The sequence below is a fragment of the Aptenodytes patagonicus genome, chromosome 6 (assembly GCF_965638725.1).
Source record: "Aptenodytes patagonicus chromosome 6, bAptPat1.pri.cur, whole genome shotgun sequence".
In the NCBI taxonomy this organism is placed as follows: domain Eukaryota; kingdom Metazoa; phylum Chordata; class Aves; order Sphenisciformes; family Spheniscidae; genus Aptenodytes; species Aptenodytes patagonicus.
In genome coordinates, this window is record NC_134954.1 from 6,302,122 (window position 1) to 6,328,211 (window position 26,090).

Consider the following 26,090-nt stretch of genomic DNA (forward strand, 5'->3'; position numbering starts at 1 on the left):
TTAACAGGGTGTAGCGTAGACACAGACAGCTGATCATGCAGTCAGACCCTGTGCTCGTGTGGTTTGTCAATACTGCTCAGGATTTTGACGGACTGTAAAAGAGAGAAAACAGAAAGGAAAGAAAAAGAAATGTTTTATTTGTATGAACATTAGACCTTTAGTTATGCTATTTTTGCTATTATTGTCTTTTTATTTTATTTTTTAATTCTGAGACTTAAAAATTAGGAAAGCACAGCAAATGCATCCAGGATTTAACATGTGCGACGTGAAATCTTTCTGCATCAAGAGGATGTTACTGTAGTCAATCCAGCGTTTCTCCAATAAGCAAGAAGATTGTTTTGTTTTCCTCGGCAGGCGGACTCAGCCATTGCACAGGCAGATTTTGATAAGAGTTTGAAATGCCTACTACTGTATCATTGTAGAATTTGGAGTTTGCTAACAGTGTTAGTGACTGGAGCTCATCTTGCATCACCAGTTGATGACAATTTTCTTTGTTCCCTCCCACCCAGTTGAACCAAGACTCTGTAGCTGATACGCAATGTCACTTACAACATTAATCAGATACTGCATTTAAGGTGAGCTGTCCCTTGCCTCCTCCCTTACCAGAGCTGTGCTGCAGTATGTATCTTACTCCTGCAAGCCTAAAATGGCAGGCAGGATTAACGTTGCTTGTGCTGTGTGCATGCTGTGTATTGAATTCATTATACTGTGCCTAGTATCTCAAATGTGAGTATGTAAATGGTCTGTGTGCCATGTCATGCAGTAGTGAAGACTGGTTTGTGCTTCATTACAGGCTTAGATATTTGAGCATCACCTTAAGAATTCTTTTTTCATTTGCAATGTGGTGAGCTGTTAGCTTGTCATCACATTCAAACTACATTATTAGCCCTTGGAAAGGGGGGAAAAAAAAAAAAAGCAAACTGTGCTTCCAGATGGTGTCACCCTTTTTCTTCTTGCATTTACTGTAGTTTAAATAATGTATATTGTATTGTTAATTAATGTGAATATCGAATTAAAGCACTTGAAACTTACATATTTATTATGCAGGTAGGAGGCACGTCGAATCTATTTTTAACTCTTACGCAGTCCACGTTGTGCAATGGGCTTTGGTTGTCGAGTTTATATTTTCAGCTGTGATATCAATAGGCTGATTTTCAGTAAATGTGACAAGTGGCCTTTGCAGTGGTCAGCTTCAAGCTTTGAACGCTCTGAGGAGGAGAAAAAAAAACAACCAACCTTGTGTTGCAGTTTCGGAAAACCTTGGATGAGGACATTTTTTTTTCCCCACTCCTGCTTTCCCTATTGATAAACTCGGTTCTCCTGATCACGGTCTATTCAAGCTGCTTCCCATCTGATTTTTGACAACTGCTTCTAAAAAATTATCAAGAAGACCAAGAATAGAACTTATCTCCATCGCTTTACATAAAAATGGCTGGTGCATTGCCATGCTAACACTGCACTAAGTGGTACACGCAGGTAGGTTGAGATTTGCATGTTTTACTGATTTCTTGGTCAGTGTTGCAAGAACATGAAATGGGCTTTGGAATGTAGCTTTCAGTTAAAAAATGCATTCAACTGTTAATGAAAACAACCTAATATTAAATTGTTGGCTTCACATACTGGCATGACAATTGTTCTTATCTGTTTTTAAAAAATCTATTGTGAAAGTAGAGCAATCATGTCTGTTAAAATAATCATATGTACTAAGGGCGTGGCAACGCTTATGCAACAAAAGAATTTTTGAAAACCCTATTGATTCAGTTACATTTTAAAGCTGACTATAAGCATTACTAAGCTTGCAGTTAAAATGCAAAAATAAAAATTGAGGTAGATAAGAAAAATGAAAAATATTTAAATTCTGTCGTAAGCGGTTTTGTGTTTTGTGCGAAATCTTAAATAAAGATTAACATGCTTTAATGCTTGTATTTTCAGTATTAGCTACAAACATAAACCTGCAGTATTTCTTTTTATTTTAAGGTAGAAGGACTTTAAAGAGAGAGATTGATATAGGTGGCCCTGTCAGCTTAAACTGAGTATCAGTTCACTGAAGTGTGTTTTACTTCACACACAAAAGGTTATGAAATAAAAACTTAACAGCCTTAGGTACAAAAACCTGAATTTGAGCATTAAGAATAAAAAGAATTATGAGTATTGTATTACTCCCACCAACTTTTGTAATATATTTGTTTCAGATTAATACTGGGCCAGAACCAGTTTCCTTGGCAACCAAATCCTTTTAAAAGGTGCAATAGTAGAGATGTAGAAAGATGTTACTCTCTTTAATTGCAATATCACAAAGCAAATGGAAATTTTGCAGTTGTTTCCTTTCAGTTCTAAACGAGACTCTGATCTCATTTTATGTTTCCATGCGGCTATCATTTCTTAAACGATGCCATGTTTATAAAGCTGTACACAACAAAAAACTGTTTTATTCCTGTTTTGCATTGGTTGTTTCCAGAAACGTACCCTGGGTTCTTTTTTTAATTTAGCCTAGTCTTGCATGTAGGTCAAGGTTTGTACTGTGAGTATATAAAGTGATAGTTTCATTATCACAGGTATAAAAGTATCACTGAAATATTTAGAAGCTGAGAAATGTAGAGAATCAGAATTATGTTTAAACCTTCTTTCACCTTTGCTGAATTCAGCCACAGTAATGCTAATAAACCTTTCTTTAAATAGTGGACCCATTCTGAAGTTCGGGTAAGGAACTGTGTTTAAGCATACTGGAAAAGAACTTCTGTCGGATCTTAAACAAGCCTTTATAGAATAAGCTCACTTGTGGTCTGCGGTAACTTGCAGACCTTATAGATTTTGCAAAATTTAAGTATGATAATTTCTTATTTCTATTTTTAGCTAATATTTTTAACAGTATCAGTAAAGTTAAATCTTACGTGTACCACAGGTAACTGCTTATACAGAATCAGATGTTACTAAATGTCTCCACTGAGCTTATAACGTAGCGTATCTCCTTGTGAATCTCCTTTGTACATGACTTGAGAAATTCTCACTACTGCAATGAGACTTTTGCAGCAGGGTAGCCATTTTCCTTTCGTGTCCTTGACTTTAAAATAACTAAGTATATTTTGTGTGGATGAGGACCCAGCACTGAAAATTGATGCAGAGGAGGTATTTAGAAGCACAGCCAATTATCAGTAATAGCCTTGACAGTGTCAGCAATATCAAACTAATTCTCATTTATTTCTAAATATATCAGTTCAGTGCATTCCACATAAATGGAGTATAACTATTCAGGATTATGACTTGTCATCTGTCTTGATAGGCCAATGCTTAATAATGATAATAAAACCATTTGATTCATAATTACGAGATTAGTTTGACGCAGTGCTATATTCCCCTGTTCCACCTAAAGCAGCAGAACTGAAAACGTAATAAACAGCATCTCTCAAGTGACATATTAAACTTTGCATTTTTTTGTAATTTGATTTATCTCCAGTAGCTTGCTTCTGCTGATTATTTTCCTGTCTGAAACGTTAATATGGAGTGCGCCATTACATGTAGTTATCAAAATTGCATTTCTTTGTTTATTTCTTGTGTGGTTATTTTTAAAGGAAGTTGCTGAGCAAATGCTATGTAGAAGCAATCTATTTATTGCCGCTGATATTTATCTTTAGAAAAGATGGGGCACTTAGTGATAAACTGTTTTTATTACGTCTTTGTGTTCAAACAGACCCACTCAAGGCATTTAAAAAAAGTGTAGCTCCGTTACATGAGCATGCTTCGCAATGGTTGTTTTAAATCCATTTGCAAATTTGCTCTTTTGTTAGGGGGTGCAAGTCCTCTTGTAATTAATATGACTGAACTCAAGTGCTTTCATGAGTCTGGAAAAACTCATTGGCAGCCTGTGAATGGTAATTTCTTCTAGCTAAAGAAACCGATTTATTTATTAAGGAGGAGTCTAGTAATTAGCAAGCTGTTTCCAGTTTGACTATTATACGTGGGTTGCTGTATGTATTTTAATGGTAGTTGGATCTAGCTAATGCAGAGTGTCAGAATGTTATAGCCAGAGGTGCCGTAAGAAATCCTGTGTAAACTTCACCCATTTTATTCTCTTTGGCTAAGGGGGCTAACCGGGGCACGTAGGAGCAGGTGCAGTTTTTCACACCTCCGGCACAGCCTGCAAATGTTATTGGGGGGGGGCTTGGGTTTTTTTTTCAGTTTTATCATAGGAGTCTAATTGTTGATACTCAGTCCTCCCTTTTGTAATTGAAATGTGTTCTTTTATCCATGCAAATTCCATTTCTGCCTAACAGAAAATCTATACAAAGCATGAGTAATAATGAAATAAACCTAAAAATCATTCACTCAGACACTACCCTACTTGCTTTTCAGTGACCTTTCTGATTAAGGTTACTTCTGCCTCTAAACTTCATTTTGATTTGAAAATGCAGGGGTCTCAGTGTGAAACTATCTGTGTTCAGATACTACTTCTCAGATTATTAGACAGACTCTGGTAGTAATGAACAGGTACCAATTAACCCTTTTGGGGCATCTAGTGTCTGTTGTACTTTGTGATGTGAATTGCTTTATTATGTTTTAAAAGGGCTTTATTATGTATCATATTACATTTGAATCCTAGTATTATCAAATTTGGGAATTCTTTAGCTTTGATAAGATCTTTTACTGCTGGATTCCTCCAAATGTGATGTTTAAGCTTCCCATTCTCCATAATATTTCACAGTCATTTGTGAATATGATTTTATTGGTATTTGAAATAATAATAATGGCTTAATGCAATTTTCTTTCATTCTGGCCTTTGCTACGGGCAGATGTGAGCTACAGAATACTTATTCAAATCAAGATAAGACTAAAAATGTACTCGGCTAAACCAACAAAAAAAAATTAGCTCGCCTTCTTACCTTTTAAAGCCCAAGTAATGGATCCTGTAGTTCCTGTATAATGTTATTTATAAAAGTATGTGGTATATTTGCAAATGGAAGATGGATCTATGTATTCTTAATTGCTGCTATATAAATGCCTATTAGCTGAGTCATAAGGCCTTATCTGTAAGATTTTGCAGTTGCTCTATGGAACAATTTAATTTTGTTTAGTATCTTTGAAACAAAGCCCTGTTCTGAATACTTTTTACACTATTACATGATAACCTCATTAGGACATTTGATACATAATAACAAAAAATCAGGATGTTTGACAACGATGAATAATCATTTAAGCAGAGAGATACAGGAAGTGTATTCCAGAGAACAAGAGTTGCCTAGAAATGTCATTATCAGAGATACTGTGACGTTATCTGTGACAAAAGAGACCAAAAGAAAAGTTGGCAGAAGGGAAAGAGGAGAAAGAAAAAGGCCTTTTGAAAGACTGCAAAAAACCATGGAGGCTTTTAAGATAAAGGGTAACTTGTAATTGGTTTCAGCAGTTTATGTAGAGTCAAGGGAGCTGACTAGTAACGATGATTGTTTCTCCCTGTACCATGATTTGTTTTCTAAACTGGCAAACTGTGAAGCTAATCTTAAAATACACTTGTTTTCCCCGGACTTTACCTTGTGAAACTCAGGACCAGACTAACTGAGGAAGCTGTGAAGCCTCCATTATTTGATGTCTTATTAGGTAAATGTGTGAGGAATAATTTGGACATAGTTGAGACGGGGGAAGGGAAGTAGAGCCAAGGATTGTTTTTCGTCTTATTTTCCTAGTGATCCCAATGATTTATTTTAAACTTGAAAACGTCCTTACGTTGCTGTCTAGAACATATTATGAAACATTACATCCAGTTTGCACTACACAGGTTAAACTTTAATAAAATAATGCAAGCAGAAGCAGTATTCACAATAGTTTGGTTAACGGTACTGTTTTATTGCTGGTGTGTTGTAAGCCTCCCAGATATAGATTTGGAGTCCTACAGCATTCCAGAGACAATTTAGATGAGTTACACAATGTATCTGGAAATCAGTACTTGCCTAATAATTTAGTCATTAAATTTGGATTTTCCCCTTTGCAGGCTGATACACAGTAGCCACAGAGTTCACAAAATTACTGAGATGGTTTTGCCGAAAATACCTGTTGATACCACTTTTAAAAGACTCTAACAGAAGAACAACCTGATTTTAGGTGGGTAAATTTATGGGGTGATTATAGCAAGCTGAAATCTCTTTAAAACTCACATAGAAATAGTGCTAAAATATTTAACACTTTAAAACCACTGTATTACATGGGGTTTTTTTGTTTTTCTTTTAGTTAAAGTTCTACCTTTTTCATAATCATTTAAGAGTCATTCTTGCTATGGTACCGCATTGCTCTATTCTCATGTCAATACTGTTGGATTTTTCCAGCTCCTGCTGGATTTTTATTGCCATAGAGGTCGGACAAACAAAATCAGGCAGAACAGATCTTTGAAACAGGTTGTTACAGCCTCCAATGATCTGTACAAACCAAACATATTGGCAGGCAAGCAAACCTCCTGAGCTTGGCAGAATGTCAACTCTGGATCCCAGTCACTAGCGTTCATTACAAATCTGTGCCATACAAATAAAGGTAGAGGAACTCTCTTAGTGCCAGTGCCCATTTCTAATATTGTTGTTTTGGTTAAGCTCTATATAGTTCATCTAAAACTGGCTAATCTCTACCTTTATACATGACTGTAATCAGGGGTAGTAAAAAACCTCTTGAATCGTGAGCTGCAAAGAGCACTTTGTAAATTCAAATATAGTATTGTAATAAATAATCAGGATATTTCAAAATAAGTTTCACATTTTGCATGGCTTTTTCAAATATTAGCAGTTTCCTTTCTTCTTACTGTGAATGTGCAATAACCATCTTGGTTAAAATAAATATGTCTGGTATCTGTGCTTTAGATTCGAGATATGTATGTATTGAATGAAAGAACTGGTGAAATCCTGATTAATTCATTAATTTTGAACGTGGTTCTTTGTATCATAGAGTATAATTTGCGTTATAGAAGGGGAGTAATTTCATTTATTTCAGTGGCACTACTTGCACAAATTTCTGTAGGAAACGGTTTGTTGCATCATAGTCATTAATGCTGTGATATCTCTTAAGTAGAAATAAGTAATTAAGGCTACCAGGCAAAATGTAAGATAAGCAACCAAATTTAAAAAAAAAACAAAACAAAAAACCTCTTCAGTTCCTAGAATATCTCAAAACATTTTCTGTAGTTATGTTTACTTTTAATACACAATATTGTATGACGTAGAAAATGGTAATGGATTTTCAGAGACAGTAAGATGGCATTGATGGTTTAAACTAATCAGCGAAACATTAAAATTAGATAAATTCAGGTTACCTAGATTTACAGAAGCGATGGGCTACAAAATCTAAGTTGTACCTATTTTAAGTAAATTATCATAGAACACTCGCTCAGTATATTTTGGGTAGAATACTGGGCCATAACCTGTTTCCTTGGCAACCACATACGAATAAAAGGTACATTAGCAAAGCTGCAGATGTGTGTCAGTGAATGCTTATTAAGCAGCCCAATGCATTTACATACCATGTGCTCACAATAATGCATGCATCTTGAAAATCACCATATAAAAAGATTTCTGTGCATGGCCCAGTGTGGATTCTTAATACTCAAAGGTTTTAACCTAAAAACCTCATGTTTTCAATGGAAATCTCTCTTGTGATTTTTTTCATTGTGCTTTAAATTGGACTTGCAATAACTGGACAAAATTGGCATGGTAGGCTTGGTCTTCAAATTGAAACCTTTCTCCAAGATTCTGAATACTTATAGGACTGCTTTAAGACAACAAAATATGGATGGAAATTAAGGTTTACGGCATCTTTCGGAAATGCTCAGGCATTCTAAATTTCAGTCTTGTACCAGCATTCAGAAGCAAGTATGATTATACTGTTTTACACAGTGACAAACTAAAGCCACTAAATAAAAATGAAACTGGTGTTGCTTGTAGCACTCTCATTCTGTCCAACGTATCCAGGCAAAGAGATATGTCCAAGTGTTGTCTTCTCACAGTCAACAACAGAAAAAGGCAGCAGGGTGGGGAGAAAAAGCTGTAGAAGTCAAAATGGCAGTTGTTCATGGACTTCCAGAATAAGATTTGGAGGTAGCATTTAGGCAGTACTCATGCTTTCTGTGCAAGTGTTTGTATAGCGCTATTTTGTTTTACATTCCTGAATTTAAAAGAAGCTCAGATATATAAGATCAGTTTTGACAAATTTGTTTACTGACTTCAGCAAGTTTATGTGCAGGTTATTTTTGGCCTTTCCTCTTAAAGTATTCATTTGTATATAAAATGAAACGTGTATACAACCCTTCAGGTTAACTATGTTATCCCAAGATGATATATCTTTAAGCGGTAAGTCTAAAATGCTAATCATTGAAAAGACAGGAAGAATGGGAATCTGCAAGTCCTGAGCTTAAATTCAGTTGGTGTAATCTGAGAAGTTGTTTATGTGACCAGTAGCCTAATTAAAACTCCCTTGAAATCAATGAAAAGATTCCCATTGACTTTTTTGGAGTGTGCCGTAAGAGAGAAGGCTTCATACATAACAATGAGATTTAACAAATAAAGATTGTCCTGACAATGTTAAACATTTCCATAACTCTCAACAGTCAAGTGTACCGAATCTAGTATTAATTCCAGATTGTTTGAGCACTATCACATGAATCTTTTCATGATCCTGAACCATAAACAATGTTGTTATATACCATCACGTGCTACAATACTGTTAAGGCTTTTGAGTGCATAAGAATTCAAGAAATTTTTAGGGAGATGCACATCAACTGTTTTTTCCTTTTTATTATTTGTTGCTCCCCATCTGAGCTGAGCTCACTGTCAGGCCAGGATTTGTGCCTGGGGGAATTCACGTTGGTGGCAGAGCATGCAGCACAAACCAGAGCTGGAGCCGTCAAGATTTTCTTCTTACTGCCAGCTGCTACCTGCTTTTGCTACAGTCCTTCTCCACTGCACGAGCAGAGGCCCTGCTATAGCTTTTAGGTTGGAAACATGCAGCAGGATGGAAGAGGAAGAGTAGGGCTTGGGCTGGGCCACTTAGGTCAGCACAAAATGGAGCGTAAGAATATTTAAGAGCATACAGCCAAAGTTATTGTGTGTGAAATAAGTTGTCATAATAAATCGCCACACTTAAGTGATGATTCTGAGTAATAGCTACCACTTGTGCATTGTTTTTGGCATGCTGCATACCAATATAACATAAAAATATTTTGCAATATTTTAAGGAACATTGGAGATCAGTGGTGGCCAGCTAACAGCTTGAAGACCAATTCTAGCTTTCAAAATGGCTGTGTCCAGCCATCTAGCAGACCAACTAAATCAGGTGTTTTCAGGGGAAGGGATTTAGCTCTATTTTCAGTCTAGCATGATTTGCTACATCAGCTGTAGTAAAGGGCAAGAATGGCTGCATTGGCCTGGCCCCCAGCACACCTGACAGAGAATAACAGTGGCCCCTGAGCATGCAGCTTGGCTGCTGCTCTGGTGGGTGTTGGTTCAGATATGCAAAGGATGTTTCCTCTGAAAACTGGAAAATGAGAGGCCGAGTTCGACTACTTTTATTTTGTCTTTCTGATACTGAATGGGCAACAAAATACCACATAGTAATTGTCCAAAATGAACAAAAATTAAATGTTTAATTTGCTACTTTTGTTTAAAGCTATTGAAATATATAGATTACTACCTTTGACGACAGTCAACAACAGAAAAATGTCTGTTGTTGTCACTCTGTCTGTAAACATAGCTTCAGGACTGCAATTGATCTATGCTAGCTAAGGACTGTGGTATGTCCCAGAAGTGTAGGAGGCTAGAAAATGCCTTGTGAGCAGCACATAAGAAAAAAAGACTTAAATGGAAAATAATACTGAGATTGTTCAGAGATAGCAAGATGTAAAGTCATCTGATTCTTAGTAGCAGTACAACATAAGCTTTTATATTTTGTGCAAAAGAATAATTTGGATTTATGTCAGTTATTGCTGTTGCTTCATTTTCTATTTTAGACTGGTGGAGAGACAAAGGTATAGTTATACCCGTAAAAATTGCTTGTATGCATTCTGTTTAGTGTTAATGGGACTCAGATAAGGCCATGCCTACATTATAAGAAGGCAACATACCTTGGAGAAAGACTTTCTTTGGTGCACATGCACAGCTCACACAGTCTGAGAGCCAAATGAGTTCTGCCAGGCTCCTCTCCTCTCAACCAGACCTGGAGGAGCAGGCAGCTGCTGCAGGTCTCCATAACTGTGCTCCTTCTCCCTTCCTCTCCCTCCACTTGATGCTCAAGAAGAGGAGAAGGGTTACACAAAGGAACTCTTTCCCTTGCTCGTGTAACAGAAAGGGGAGTGAAGCCACTTTGGGCTGCTGGGTCCTTCTTGTCGCCCCACTTCTGAGTGAAGTGTTGGTCTGCCTGAGGGGTGAAGAGGAGCTGTGTTTTCCTCCCCGGCAGCATCACTGGCTGCTTTGACCTCAGCAGTGAGAGCAATGAAGAAGACAGTCCATCCAAGTGTTTTTTTCATGGATAGGCTGGCCTGGTCTAGGCACTGAGAAGGAAACCAGTCAAGCCCTGGCCAAAATCCCGTCATTCATGAGGAATTTGCAAGAGTTGGTAATGCTATATATGTTGTTTCCTGCTGTTGTTTAAGAACTGAAACTGCTTGACTGGAGAGGAACATTGGAACATTCTTCTCGTAGGCAGTCTGAAATACTCTTAAGGAAAGAATACCACGTGCCATGAGTTGCAGAAGTGAGATTATCAGACTTCAGCAAAGCCAAAACACCACCACTTCAGTAACCTTGGAACTGTTTTATACATTTTAAAGAAGTAAGTTTGCTGACAATTTTCTCTATACCTTGCAATTTTACCATATAAGTAGTAATCCACTGCTAAACTAATTGGATTTCTATTTAAAAAGAACATAATATTTGTGTGACGTTATGTGCAATCATGGATATGTTTAATGGGAATTGGTACACATACACCAGCAAGATTGCTATTTTTAAAGTATATAATTTGTATCGTGGCTTACACCCTGAAATCAGGACTGCAGATGCAGCTAAATCTTGTCCGACTTCTCACAGATATCAGTGTAGTCCATCCACATACGTCTGACTGCAGCACCAGTTCCTCCATTTTCTTTGCATGCAATTGGTTTTACATGAAACATTATAATGAGAATGTAAAATCTTGGGTGCAGCCAAGATGGCCTTACAAAGAATTTCTTACTCTGAAGAATATTTTTAATACACAAGGAGCGGATGGGACTGTGAATTCCAAAAGAGCTCAAATTTATATATATATATATATGGAAATTATACCTTCAATTACAGTACTAGTCACAGAAACAGTGATTCTTTTTTTAGTGGATGAGCTGAAGTTGCCTTAAGAAAACACCCTATTGATGAAAAAAAAAAGAGAAAAAAAGAAAAAACGAGTCCGTTTTCTCCAAATCTGTTATATTGTCTATAGATATCAAGACTGCCAGAGCATCAAATGGTGAAGTACAAACAAATGAATGTCTCTAAGTTGGAAGTCTCTGCTATACAAATGATGGTTATGCATCTGATTTTCAGAACAATTTAAAATAATCCATTTTAATTAAGATTTAGGGGGAATTCATAACCTGATCTTCCTTAAATTTGTTTCATGTAATCTGAAAAGATGCTGGTATTTATTGTTGTTCAGTAATGCATTTCTTTCTTTTAAAGGATTACAACAGGTTTAATTTAATCCATATTCTTGTATTGTTACTGACAACACATTTGTGACAAATGCTTCTTATGGCACTTGCGTCAGAAATCTTCATTAATACATATTAATATGTATATACGCCCCTAAAACAATAATAAAGAAACAATAGTAAATAAGCAATAGACGAAGTCCAAGATTAAAAGTAACCTACATGCGAGTATAAAACTTTGCTTCTCAGTTATGTAGGTTGGAATAAAAAAGAAGGTTGTGAAAACTTTGGGACGCACTTTGCTTTTGCAGTCAATACCGCTATGTTCTTCAGCTATCTGTTCCACCTCCCATAGCTGTTGGTAAACAGCTAATGATAAGAACAGCTTGGTTTGTCATGGGATGAAAGATGGTTATTTTTTGGTAGCAGAGAGTCCTAAGCTAAAAAGATACTCATTGCTTCAGTAGGTGAACTTACTTATAAGAATTCCAGTGATCCAGAAACAGTAATTAAGCGCTCCACAGAGATGTTCAGTGTTTCTAAGATGATCTTTTAATGTGGATTGTGTAAAATAGTGAAAGAAGAGGGATATATAGATCAGTCACTGAAATGATGAAAATTTCCTGACAAGAACAGTCTGTATCTTTTAAACAAGCAGGAAAGCATATCATAGTTCCAAGACAGAATGCTGGAAAAAAGGCCTTCCCTCCTTATAATAGATTGTGTATCTTATATTGATATTAAATAGTTTCCTCAGATGATAAGCAGCATTTGTCATGAAGGGGCTCTAGCAAAGTTCTAACTTCCAGGCCCATCAAGGGTGACAATGATGAAATAGTTTGTGCTTCTGGATTCTTTTTTTGTCTAAAATGAATCAATTCCTACTATTCAGTGCTTCTAATGCATAGGCTTAAGATTTGAAAACAACGCAACTGTCCAGTAAAAGCTCATACACAATAGCTTGTAAAAATAAACCCAGATTAGCCTTAGGCAAAATTAGTATTTTCAAGCAGGCTTTAAGACAAAAGCAAATTGTCGATTTTTCTAACAATGTTTTCTACCTGTCTCAGAGCCCAGTTTTTCTCTTAGCTTCATGATTCCAAGTACCTGGGAAAACAGGTTTGCTGACTTTTTAAAGTGAGAGGCAGAGAGAGAATATATAGGAAGACTGTACCGAATATATTGGAGCATCTGGCTAAATGAAATCAAGCTACTTCCTTCTTTATCTAGGTAAGCATTTGTCAGTGCTTATGAAGCATTAATAGTATTGTTGCACTTGTTTCCTGAGGCAGTAAATAATCTGAAGAAACCAAAATTAGAGGCTAAGACTACTGCTTAAAATAAACATCCTCATGATACTGTGTGAGTTTCTATATATGCTTAAAAAAAAATCATTAATATAATCACGTAAGGAAAATAAGGTAAATGTGACTGTACTTCAGTAACCAAATGTAATTTATTTCAGGTATTATTTTTTTCAAGGAAGTATTTCCTCTCTCCTTTTTAGTGGGAAGTTGCGGAAGTTAATGCACGGAGCTATGTATCTCCATAAACGCTTTCCCTTTCTTCGTATGAGAAAGGCTTTGAAGGCGAGTAAGGCAATCAAAATCCTTTGCTAGGTTTAAGAGGAATTCTAAATGACGTGGACAAAACTGCATTGATGACCATGGAGCAAGGGGTTGGATCTAGGGAACGCCGCGTTTCCTCATCGTCCTAAATTTACAGTCCTTGCTTATAAACGACTTGGCTAAGTATCCCAGCGGGCTGTGTTAATTAAGCACAAAGCCTGCGCTGTAAAACGAACACATGTGAAAAATAACGTAGCAGTTAGTAAACGAGGAAGGGAAGCCAGGGGCGCTGGAACCAGCCTGTATTTCACAAACCACGGGCAAATCCGATTACCGGGGATTATCAGAGCAAAATGGCTGCTGCGCCGTCCCGCCGCCCTCAGCGGGCCCCGCGCTGCGGCGGGGCGGGCGGGCGCCGCCGGCCACGCGCCGCCAGGAAGATGGCACCTGTCACGTCCGGGCACCCAGCGCGCCGTCCCGCTGAGCTGCTGCTGTCGTCTTCCTCCCTGCTAGAGAAAACCCCAAAGACATGGTTTTAATCGCCAGGTAGCTCAAAAACAGTGAGTTATGCGTGAAGTTGCGGAAGCGTTTCTGTTACTGCTAGGAAAAATCATGTTGCAGGTTAATACGCATTGCTGCCTCGGCCGGAGATTTAATTTAGTCCGGAGTACAGCTATTGCCCATAAACAGGAAGCGTCTTCAAGTTATCTGCAGCTGACGGGTTGCCAAATTTTGTTTGATGTCTCGAGAGGCTCCCCTTTCAGACAGACGACTATGCTGGCGTTACCGTGCCGCATCAGGAGCTTATATTTTATGTAATTCGTGCAGGATTGCGCGACAGTCGCGTTCGAACTCCGCAGTGGCAGTTCACGTTTAAGGCAGTTGTGGAAGCCTTTATTTCGCCCCTTGCTTTAACGGGAAAAGGGGCCGGGGCTCTCACGGTGCGCGGCCAGCTCCACCGTGTGGGCGAGCGCCGCGCGGGAGCTTGGGCGAGCCGCGGAGCCGCCCTCCTCCCCGCGCTCCCCCGAGGGGGTGACTGCTCGGCTCCTCAGGAGTTTCAGCGAGGACGTGGACCAAGGGGTGAAAGAAACCTTTGGATATCAGAAAGAACCGGGCGTGCAGCGGGAAATGTAATTTTTTGAAAATTGTTTTTAGAGGCAGATGCGTTGCAGAGCGCCCTGTTACAGAGACGGGACTCGCTTTGGTTTTCAAAGTGAGAAACGTCACTTGATAAAAAGCGTAAGCCTGCTCTGAGCACTGATCAGGTTTTAAAGGCTGTTTTCCACGTGATGAGAAACCATCACAGCAAGTGTAAAGTAGGAAGTGAGAGAATGAGTTAGGATAACAGGAAAGAATTACAACTCTGAAAGAACGGCTCATCTGGTGGCTTCAGAGATCTGCTAATACTGACATAATATTCTTATGCTAAATTCCCCCCCCAGCTGTCTGAATTAAAAGTTACAGGAAACAGTGCGAGGCTGAAAAAAAAAAATTATTTAAAGTCTACAATGCTTATGAGGCTATAACAAACAGAAAACCTAAGTATATTAATAGGGAAGGACGCAAGCAGCAAGAGTGCGAAAAATAAAAAATACAAATGTACTTGTAGAAATAATGTGTGGCTATGTAGACTGGAGCACTAAGCTACACGCCACTGCGAGCTATTAAGCATAATTAGACATCATTAAAACTTCCCTGCGTGCCTGAGGTTGTAAGGAGGCTGAAGGGACCCTGGCCGAGGCAGCCCTGTGTAGCCATACTGCCCAGGTGGGGCTGGAGAAGTGATTGCATAAAAAACTGAGCTACCATCATAGAAGTGATGGTTGGACAGGTGGGCAAGGATCAGGATAGTAGAGCTGGGGGGGATGTGGGGGGTGCGTACTTGTTTTTGTTTGTGTTTTGCTTTGTTTGTTTGTGATGCCTAGCCCCATTTCTGCTCTAGAATGAAATAGTGCCCTTTAGGAGAGTTAGATACAGATGAATGTTCCCTCTTAGTTGGGGAAACAGGCCAGAAACAAAACAGAGGTAGCCTTCAAAGTATGTTAATAGAGTGGAATGAAACCAAACATAAGAAAATTATGTGAACATGTTTCCATAGTGTCATGTTTAAAATCCCAGTAGAAATGCATGGAATAAGAAAATGGAGAGAGAACTGTTAATTACAGTTTATCAAGTATCTTCCTGTTTTTTTATTTTGCCTGGGTACTAGCAACTGGCCCTAATGGTTTTTTTGTTGATGCCACTAGCTTGTCTTTCAAATTTAGGCAACCGAAGTGGAATAAAAGAATCTCTTCTCATGTGTAATGGGGTACACTTGCCCGGCAGTGGATTTCAAAAGTTTAGCAAAAGTTAAAAACACTATTCCTAGATGGCAACAGTTCTTCTTTGGTAGTAAAAAATTTTATATTTGTTATATTTGGTATTCATCGGCCAGTAAAACTTCTTGTGATCTCTTTGTTTACTTCAGAGTAATATTATATAAAAATTAACAGTAGTTTCTTCCCTCTGCAGTGTCCATGTAGAGCTGGCTGCTCTAATATTTATAATTAGCAGTGTCATCTGTGAGGCATAAGTAGTTAAATTTATGTTTGGATGCATCAATCTCTGATCTTTCCATTAACTTTTAATATTACTTGTTTTCACTTATGACTATTGTCCTGGAGTGGTATTCTGTTGATGTCAGAAAAGGTAACGTTATAGTTTAATCTGCCTACTGACCATTACACTTAAGTTTCACATGAATATTTAAATCTTATTTCTCAAAGCGATTCAACAACTTTTAATGACAGGTCAAGTCTGTTACTGTTTTTGCAGAAAATCTGCAAATAGTAAGGTAACTCCCAATCAAAAATTCTGCTGTTCAGAAGCTAAAGTTATCTATAGGTGCACCAAGGACTATTAAGTTGTACTACAAAGGTAATGTTCAGATTGCTAAGAAATTATTTATGTCTGGATTGAGAGTAAAAAGTATCAAAATAACACATGTATTTGTGTCAAAAAAGGATGGCTTAGTAGGCCAAAGAGTTTTGTTGACCTTTAATAGGTCAAATGGTATTTACATATGTTTTGGGCAACATTTATAAATAATACTAGAATTTCTTCCATAATTCTATAATAAAAACCATACAGAAGAATAGTAACATTCCAAGTGGACTTTCCAATGTTTTAATCAAAAATATTTAATAATACATCTGAAAAGTTTGATCTCTGTGCATCTTGGTCTCTGTATATCTTAGAGCACCCTTGGAAACTGAAGAGCAGGTTTTCCTTTTGCAGTATGAACTGCAAACGGAATGTAAAATATTCCTAAAATATTCCATTTATGTGTGTGCTAGGTAGAACATTCTGATTTTATAGCACTTCAGACACATTTTTCACAAATGCAAGAAGCAAGACAGGTAAAATAAAAGGCAGTAGAGAATCATTACACACATGAATAAATGGACTATTTGGGGAATGCATAGGTTGAGACGGAGAAGCAAAAAGTGTTGGCTCTGAAAATCAGTTTGCTCTGGAATTTTTCGGTATAACTTTCCAATGAGATACATAGCAGATGGTTTAGCACACAGCAAAAAAAAATAAATGTCCAAATAGCAAATGATAGTTTCTACTATCTTTACACAAGGAATCTAGTTTGGTGTTTTACTGAGCGTACCAAAATATCCAGGACTACAAAAACTGGCAATCTATGTACATGCAAGTAGAAATTGAAAATATGCACTGTTCTCCTTAGGAGGATAAATTTTGAAATAACTAGTTGAATAATAAGACTTCTACTAAGAACACTTGGGTTTGTAGGCCTTGCTTATAAATACCTCTTAGCATAGATGTAGCAGTCTGATGTATTTAGCAAACAGTATGTCAGATGATGTGTCTTTGAACTAAAACCAGCCGTCTCCAATAAAGAAACAGAAAAAAGCCCAGGCAAGTTCCTATGGGGGAGCTCACTGGGAGGTAGAGTTGACATCATTTATTTCCTATACTCTGGAAATAACTCTATCAATAGCTCCTGTTGTGAAATGTTTTTGATGTCTGACAGTTGGTTTCTAATACCACATCACATGAGCAAGTCAGATGTAATCTCAGACATTGACAATGAGAAAAAAGAATCAATTATGGGATAGCGACTGCTTGCTTGAAGAAAAGTGTTCTTGTCAGTATTCTTTCTGTAGAAGACTCGATATGCTAGAAACTACCTACAATTATGTAGGGTTTTCAGATACCGAACCAAAGCAGGTAACCATACCTAATTACTGTGAATTTCAGGTTATCGTTCCAAATGAATAAATATCTCTTATTTTAAGCCAAATAAGTGTAATAAACACATGATAAACTATGATTTTAAGACTTAAAGGCACAAAACAATGCATCTAGATTTACAGCTGCTGTGAGTGACCAGATAATCAAAATAATATACGTCTACATTTCTATCACAGTTATACTGATGAATTCATGTCTTGACATCCGTGGCATATATAAGCATCAGAGGTATTTTTTGTGAATCACGATTTTGATTTTTCTGAATTCTGTGCATTGAAAATTCTCAGCCATTAAACTGTATTAGAAATTTTGGCCATTTGCATAGACAATACCTTCCTGGTAGAAACAGTGACCATGCTGCAAGGTACAAATTTTACTTCCAAGCTTCATCCATAATGTACCGAATTATGATCTTTTTCATAGTACATCGTGTTTGTCTTCACAGTAAGGTTGTCATTGTTTTTTGTATAATTTCATTTGCAGTGAAGTAGTTGGTGGATTTGTGATAAAGTGTCCGAAGCGTAACTAGATTAGCTACAGCAAGGGTGTACGTCCCATATTACTTTCTTTGTGATAAAGACCCTATTTTCAAGAAAGGATTACTTCCGAATAGCTTGGGTGAGAGAGCCACTGTGTTCTAAATGGCCATTGCTGTTTGTTTAGTGAATGTGGGTCAAACCTTTATTTCACCATTTGGATCAAACCCATCTTAATAAATATATTGGCATTTTTAATGTAAATATTTAAGGGTAAGGTTCATCATAAAAATTTTCAAGCTTAACATTTAAGTTTGGAGCAGTAGATGGAATGTTTAGAAGGTATTCCTAACTTATTGGAGCACTACAGTGTGGTACTATTTTAACCTATCTTCCAAAATACCTGTAGTTGGTCATTTTCTTTAAGGTGCATTAAGGTGATTCTACAAGTTGAAAGAAAAGGGTCTGTCTTAGTGATAGGTCAGTGCCAGTAGGACCACTATTTCTTCATGACTTGAAGTCAGAAATGGGCAGTAGTAGTTGAAAACACTACTCAAAGATAGAAAAAAAGGAACAAATGTCATTATATGGTACAGACCTGAATTTGAACAAAACAAAACAAAAAATCATCTGGTTAAGTCAGAGATTTTCTCCAGATACATACTGTCAAATTCATCTATTTTTTCAGTCTTATTTTTCATTCATATTTTGCAACTTTTCTCTCAATTAAATAAAGCAGTATATTCATACAGTAACAGCCTGGCTAATCTAAACATTTTTTGTCAGCATTAAACCTCATTATTCTAAATTGGCAGTTATTTAACGGTATTTATTATTGCAATTAAATCTTATTATTTGGTAGAAGTTAAGAACACGCTATCAAATTATAAGGTCTGAACACTATAAATCTAAACTATAACTGAAGAAAAAACGTTCTATTACTCTCTACTTGCTTTACTCACTGAATTTATAAATTCAGTTACTTACAAATTTTCAGTCATTTTAAAGTAAGTGTAAACTAATAAAATTTAATCACTATTTACGTAAACAGAATATTATTTTTTAAATAGCATTATACGTACTCAGCTATTGTTTACAAAATTGTGTTGCCTGTGCATTCATTTCTTTATAAAGCCTTATCCTGTAACTGAAACTTTATTGCATGGGATCTCTGGTCCCTGTTTTAAATATCAGCTTAATGAGGGGATCAAATGCAGTTGTGTTGTAAAGCCATCATCTGACAAACAGCCTCAGAAAACGAAGTCCTCAGTATCCACAGAACCACAGCAATTCAGCCTTCCTCATAACGTCTACCAAATACCTCAGCCCCATGCTGGGGGAATTACCTCAAGGGTTCAGTGAGTCATTCAGTGTGAACCTGAGCAGATGCACCCGCTGGCACAACAGAAAGCTGGTGGCTGCCCTCCCCAACGAAAGGCATGGGGTGGGTGACAGACCCACGCGGGGACAGAGAAGATCCTCTGCCTCCTGCTGAGGAGCTACTGGTGTTCCTGCATCCTTGATCTGTACGTGGATTACCTTCAGTATTGCTGGCACAAGTGAACCTAAGATGACTTCAACCTGCAATGCTATGAGAAAATTTTACTTATTCTTAAATTTTAAAAGTAAATAATTTAAAAATATATATAAAATAAATATAGAACTATAAACTTGATCTGTAACTGAAATGAATGAAAAATGCCTTCTAAATATATTTACATTCTTTTTTTTTTTTCCTTGTAGATGACAGTCATGTCCCATTCAAAGGATCTCAAGGACGATTTCCACAGTGACACCGTACTTTCTATTTTAAATGAACAGCGCATTCGGGGTATTTTATGTGATGTCACCATAATTGTGGAAGATACCAAATTTAAAGCCCATAGTAATGTGCTGGCAGCTTCAAGCCTTTACTTTAAAAACATTTTTTGGAGTCGTACTATCTGTATTTCAGGTCATGTACTGGAGTTAGATGATCTCAAAGCTGAAGTGTTTACAGAAATACTGAATTACATCTACAGTTCCACAGTAGTTGTTAAGAGGCAGGAAACTGTAACGGACCTTGCAGCTGCAGGGAAAAAACTGGGAATATCATTTCTAGAAGATCTCACAGATGTTAATTTTTCAAGTTCCCCCTGCCCCTATGCATACTGTATTAATGAAAAAGGGACTGTCAAAGAGGAAAAACATGAAAAGAGACATGAAGACTCCGCTGTGACAAATGGACCACGAATTACAAATGCGTTCTCAATTTTTGAAACTGAAAACACTTTGTTTTCTCCACTTGATTTGAGGGCAAGCTTTAAAAAGGTATCTGAGACAATACAAGCACCCATCAGCCTCAATAGAAGCGATGTCTGCAAAGATGCTGAGCCAGCCAGTACACTGGCCGAACATTCCTATGCAGTTTCTTCTGGGGGGGATACTTTTCAAGGAACACCTTTTCCTGAACAGGACAGCAGCCCTTCATACAAGATGGGTGAAGACCACTATGAAAATCTCCAAGCCACACCACTCATTCAGCCGGGAAAACAAGCATGTAATGCTCCTAAAGCAGCCTTTAAGCCCCAGGGTACTGGTGTGGCTATAGCAAAAGTACCGGCCTCTACAGTAACCACTACAGAAGCCCAGCATGAAGCAGTTACTGATCAGACAATTATTTCCTTTCCAAAACCTCAAAATAAAGCAGGAGATTTCCATTTATCCAGAGAAGAGGAAAACAATTCTGCGAATGTCTCTGGATCCGTGGCAACTGTTGTTCCACCTGTTTACAACTGTAACTGTTGTGCAAAATCGTTCAATGACAGGGCGTTACTCAGTACTCATCTTCAGCTCCATTCAGAGCATCAGGAAACTTTCATATGCAAATACTGCAGCAAACAATTTGCAAATCTAAATATACTGGAAAGTCATGAACAAGTCTGCATGAGATCGAGTAGCTTATCAGTTCACAATGGAAACGAACAAAATTTTGCAGATAACTATACTGCTACGGACGGAAGGAATGGAAGTTCCTATGCAAATGCAGAGCCTCTATTGTCTGAAAACAGCATCACCGATTTTTCTAATGCAAACTGCACTTTACCAGAAACAGATCATTTGGTTAAAGTCGTTGATGGGCAGATACTATATACGTGCATCGTTTGCAAGCGTAGTTATGTAACATTGTCTAGCCTTCGAAGACATGCAAACGTGCATTCATGGAGGAGAACATACCCTTGTCACTACTGCAATAAGGTATTCGCACTAGCTGAGTATCGCACCAGACATGAGATCTGGCACACTGGAGAAAGACGGTATCAGTGCATTTTCTGTCTGGAGACTTTTATGACTTACTATATACTAAAAAATCATCAGAAGTCTTTCCATGCAATTGATCATCGTCTCTCAGTAAATAAAAAGACAGCCAACGGAGGCTTAAAACCAAGTATGTACCCATACAAACTTTATCGACTTTTACCTATGAAATGCAGGCGACTACCTTATAAGTCCTACGGAAATCCTTCATATGAAAATGTTCAAACAAGTAGCCAGGTTAATGAAACTGCTTCTACTAACTGTTTCATTCCGAGTTCTCTTAGCTCTGAGCTACCACCACTGAATTTTCAAAGTAATATAATAGCAAACAACAGAACTCTGGCCTTGGATGCCTCTTCATGTAATGATACAGCATCTTCCACAAATACTCAGAAATCTTCCTCTTGGGGAGTAGGTATCTTAAATTCTGACCTGCAAAGGGACTTTTTCACAGCTGAAAAAAGAGTTTCCACTGCTGCAAATGACTCTGGTTCTCAGGAGTGCGATTCCTCAGTTGTGTCTTTAACTAATGTGAATGAAAATTCAACCTCTGTCATCAGTTACAGCAGTTCTGCACCCTCTGTTATAATGCACAGTAGCAGAGTTTCATCAGTAATAATGCACAGTAAAACAGTCACTTCTGTAGAAAACAGTAAGACAGAATCTTCAAATAATCTACCTAGTCAGTCTGTAACTGATGATTGCAAATATGGGTCAGATAATTATGGGAAGTGCATTACAAAATCAAAAACTATTAAGGAGAAAAAGAAAACACTGCTGTACAACAGAGCAGAAGCAACTGAGGATACGCAGCACGTCGCAGGATCTGGAGGTTCATCTAGCAAAACAACAAATACTGTCCAAGAATCGAGTAAAACTGAAACGTACATTGCAAAGCCTGCCTTACCTGGAACATCTACTGACAGCAATGTTGCGCCTCTTTGTCAAATAACAGTAAAAATTGGTAATGAGGCTATTGTAAAAAGACATATATTGGGATCTAAGCTGTTTTGTAAAAGGGGCCGAAAATCTAAACACGAGTCCAAACAGGACAATCTAATTGAGGAATCAGAAATGGAGATAAAAGAAAGAAGCCCGACTAGGCTCTACAGCTCAGAATGCCTGGAGCTGACGGAAATGTGTGATGATGTAAGTGACCAGGACTCCAGTGATAAACCCTGGAGACCCTATTACAATTACAAACCAAAAAAGAAATCCAAACAGCTAAGAAAAATGAAAAAGACCAAATGGAGGAAAAAGCACGGAAGCAAGAACACCATTATGGAAAGCCACAACACATGCAGTCGAGAGTATGCTCTCAGGAATGCTCCTGAGGAAAAGGCTATCAGTCAAGAAGAGAATGCAGAAATGCCTAATCTTCATTGTGAGCTCTGTGAAAGAGATCAATCTTCCACTGCAGAAATTCAAGAACACGTACACTGGCATGTAGCTACTTCAAAGCCTTACATTTGTGAATTATGCCAAAAACAATTTCAAAGTCCATCCACTTTAAAAATGCATATGAGGTGTCACACTGGGGAAAAGCCCTACACTTGCAAAACCTGTGGTAAAAGTTTCTCAGTTCCTGGAAATCTACAGAAACACGAACGTATTCACCTGGGTGTCAAAGACTTTGTCTGCCAATACTGTAATAAGGCGTTCACTTTAAATGAAACACTCAAAATACATGAAAGAATTCATACTGGAGAAAAACGCTACCACTGTCAGTTCTGCTTTCAGAGCTTCTTGTATCTTTCTACCAAAAGGAACCATGAGCAAAGACATGTACGTGAGCATAATGGAAAAGGATACGCTTGCTTTCAGTGCCCCAAAATTTGCAAGACGGCGGCTGCTCTGGGAATGCACCAGAAGAAACATCTATTCAAAAGTCCAGGTCCTCATGATAGAAAAGAACAATTTTGCAATGAAAGCGCTAAACTTTTGGAAAATCCACCTTTCCTTGGCTCAGAAGGAAGTGAAGTAAAAAATATACAAAATGTAACTCCAGAAGTTATACTCTGAGTGACAGTTGTGCAAAAGAGAAAAAAAATCCAAAACTATATACTGGAGAAAATACAGATGCATTAAATGGGGAAATGTCTACACTCAAACTACTATCATTTACTATGATCAAATTTCTTCATCTAAACACGTGTCAATATATGCAAAAGAGGGAAAAATAACACAGAAAAGAAAAACGAGTATTTGCAATAATACAAACTTAATGTGAAAGACCCAAAATACTTTTGCCACAATAGACTTCTAACATACAGAGAAAGAAAAAAGGAAAAAAATATGACCAACCAAAACCCTTCTACTTAGCATTACAGGAAACTAGTCACTGAACTATTTTACAGTGCTGTTTTTGAGTCAGAATCGTTCTGGGCAAAATAAATATGTAGGTTCACAGTGTACTCTAGAAGGAATTTTTGCTGCAGAAACCATATATTGCATTTTTTAACAAAAAGTAATGTGTTTATAAACAAAATAACTGTAATTTAGTGTATTCTGAAGTGAAGGTGGGAAGCGTTTCATGAACTTGGGTGTGCTGAAGTACAGTTGAGTTCCGGCGTGCTTTTCTGTAACTCAACAGTTACAAAACATATTCAGGAGTTTGAACCTCTTTTCCTTTCCATATTCAGTTTTGTAGTTACCATAATAACCGTTAAGTCTGAGTGCTTGTGTGGAAAGTATTCCAGGTTTATGATATCTCTGAGACATTTAATAAAGATTGAGTGGAACTCACAATAGCCAGTCTTCCAAACTGCATAAATTCCAGTGTCAGTGGCCTGGTAGAGCTATTCAGGTGCATTTGTCTAAAGAAAATTGTTCTCATGAAACAGCCTAGCTTAAAGAAATCCTGTATATAAGTGTCCACCTCCTGGTGGGTCTGCAACTCCTGTCTTCTAGAAATACCATTCTTCTCAGCAGAAGAAGAGGAGATGAAGAAGAAGACAGTCTTCCTCCTCATCCTGGAAAAATGCCTGGACAACAAACGACAGAGCAACTCCCCGTAAATACTTTGATTTTGGGAGGAGTAGGTAAATAGATTCTTGCTTCCATATATATCCCCGAGGCAGTCCCTACGTATAAACAGGGATAGGGCCAGTTTGTGGGATTCCCTGTCATCCCCATGCCTTAAATACAACATCTAACCTTCACGTGTCCCTTCTCGGTGATCCCCCTAACCGTGCCAGCATCCGGCCCCAGGCAAACTTCGTCGCAGTGTCCCTTGGCCCGGCACAGGGGGCCCATAGCAGAGAGGTGCCTGGAGCGGGTTACTGGAGAAAGAAGTATTGGCCTTTCTGCCTCCCTCATCCTGCCACACCGAAGGGTTATGGTGAGCCTTATGGCTTCGCAGTTTGCTAAGAATCGGGAGAATAGGCTTCTGAAAGACATCACCAAAATATTACTATTATTTTGTGAAAATGTGATTAATTTTAACTGAGCTTAAGAGATTTAAAAAATGTCAAAGAGGGTGTATGTCTACAAGTTGCATTTTATATGATAGGGCTCTGTTGTACTGTATCTGCATTTCCAATTAGTCATGTACGTTCATCTCTATGAAGTATTAAAAAATTAAGTCAGGACAAAGGTTAGTGATCCTCAACTTCATTCTATGTGCAAATATGGTACACAGTTTGTTTACTTACTTCGTCTTCTTGAATATTTTAAAAGAAACTATAGCTTGGGTACAATAAAACTACAATTGAAATGATAATACAGTATTGATTGAAGTAATAATACAGTCCACTTATTCTATCGTTGGTGAATGCTATGAACCCCTTGAGGAATTTTGGGTTCATGGCAGCTTTGGTTCCATTTAAATAAGGATAATAGAAGAATAAACACAGGAAAGTATGATGATGTTTCAAAGAAAGTACACAAAGATATCTTCTAAGTGGACTTGTATGATGATAATTATAGACCAAAGCAAATAAGGTAGAATATTTATAAATATAAAGATAATTTTGCAAATATTTTATATAACTGTATAGTTCATAAGAAAAATATTGATAGCTTGTGTTAGGTTTTGGGGGGGTTTGTATATTTTGATAAAAACACAATGACTTTGTAACTCTGTATATTCTCTACAGTTTATAGCAAAACAGTTTTAAGATGGCAATGTCATGTTTATAGTTCAATTGTGGCACTTTTACTACAAGTAACACGTTGCAGTAATGAGTCAAGTATTAATGACCAAATTAGAATTAAAGTAAGTGTAAGAGAAGGTAAATACTGTACGTTGTCAAAGACTGTAATTTGCTACATAATCGCATCTGTATTTTTGTTTAGAAGAAAATATTAAATGCAGATGTTAAGGATTGATAGAGTCTAATTTTATTTTTAGAAAGAGTGATTATAACTCTGTTTTTGTTTAATTAAAATAACATCTTCCTATTTTTCTGTAAGTCTCTCCATTTTTTAAATTATGTTAATACTTACATAATCAATAAGATCCAGAGATCTGTGTCTGCTAATAGTTACTTCGTTAGAAGATTAAGCAACACAGTTACCATACGTTCCCTTCGTTAAGGTCAAAACAGTGAATCGAGAACACGCCAGAGCTCAAGGGAAGTGATGGTATCTCCTGGCATCGTACCATTAAGGGTGAACGCAGTGCTGAGGTGAACAGAATCTACCTGCTCAGCATCTTAAAGGACTCGGAAGACAGGTGAACTGCGTTTAGTACTTTGCAACATCTTAAACGTGTTTTCATGAGGACCTGAAACTTTAAAAATTCTTTTCTTTTCAATTCTGATAGTAACCTGGCAGTATAGATTGCGTATTTTACACACTGTACTTCAGATCTTTTGGGACGGCTGTCAAGAAACATAGTTC

The 26,090-nt window shown here is 37.5% G+C and overlaps 1 protein-coding gene across 6 annotated transcripts; it reads left to right on the forward strand.

Moving 5' to 3' along the window:
• The first annotated feature begins 254 nt into the window (after nt 1-254).
• On the forward strand, nt 255-25,577 carry ZBTB38 (zinc finger and BTB domain containing 38). 6 transcript variants are annotated; one of them, XM_076340959.1, is made up of 6 exons: nt 255-575; nt 1,048-1,476; nt 5,981-6,090; nt 10,613-10,791; nt 12,718-12,877; nt 19,695-25,577. In XM_076340959.1, the coding sequence occupies exon 6, from the start codon at nt 19,695-19,697 to the stop codon at nt 23,268-23,270; it is 3,576 nt and encodes a 1,191-aa protein (XP_076197074.1). In that variant the 5' UTR covers nt 255-575; nt 1,048-1,476; nt 5,981-6,090; nt 10,613-10,791; nt 12,718-12,877; the 3' UTR covers nt 23,271-25,577. The 6 variants fall into 6 exon arrangements, with proteins under 6 accessions (XP_076197074.1, XP_076197076.1, XP_076197075.1 ...); XM_076340961.1 differs by lacking the exon at nt 10,613-10,791; XM_076340960.1 differs by lacking the exon at nt 1,048-1,476.
• Nucleotides 25,578-26,090: the final 513 nt, after the last annotated feature.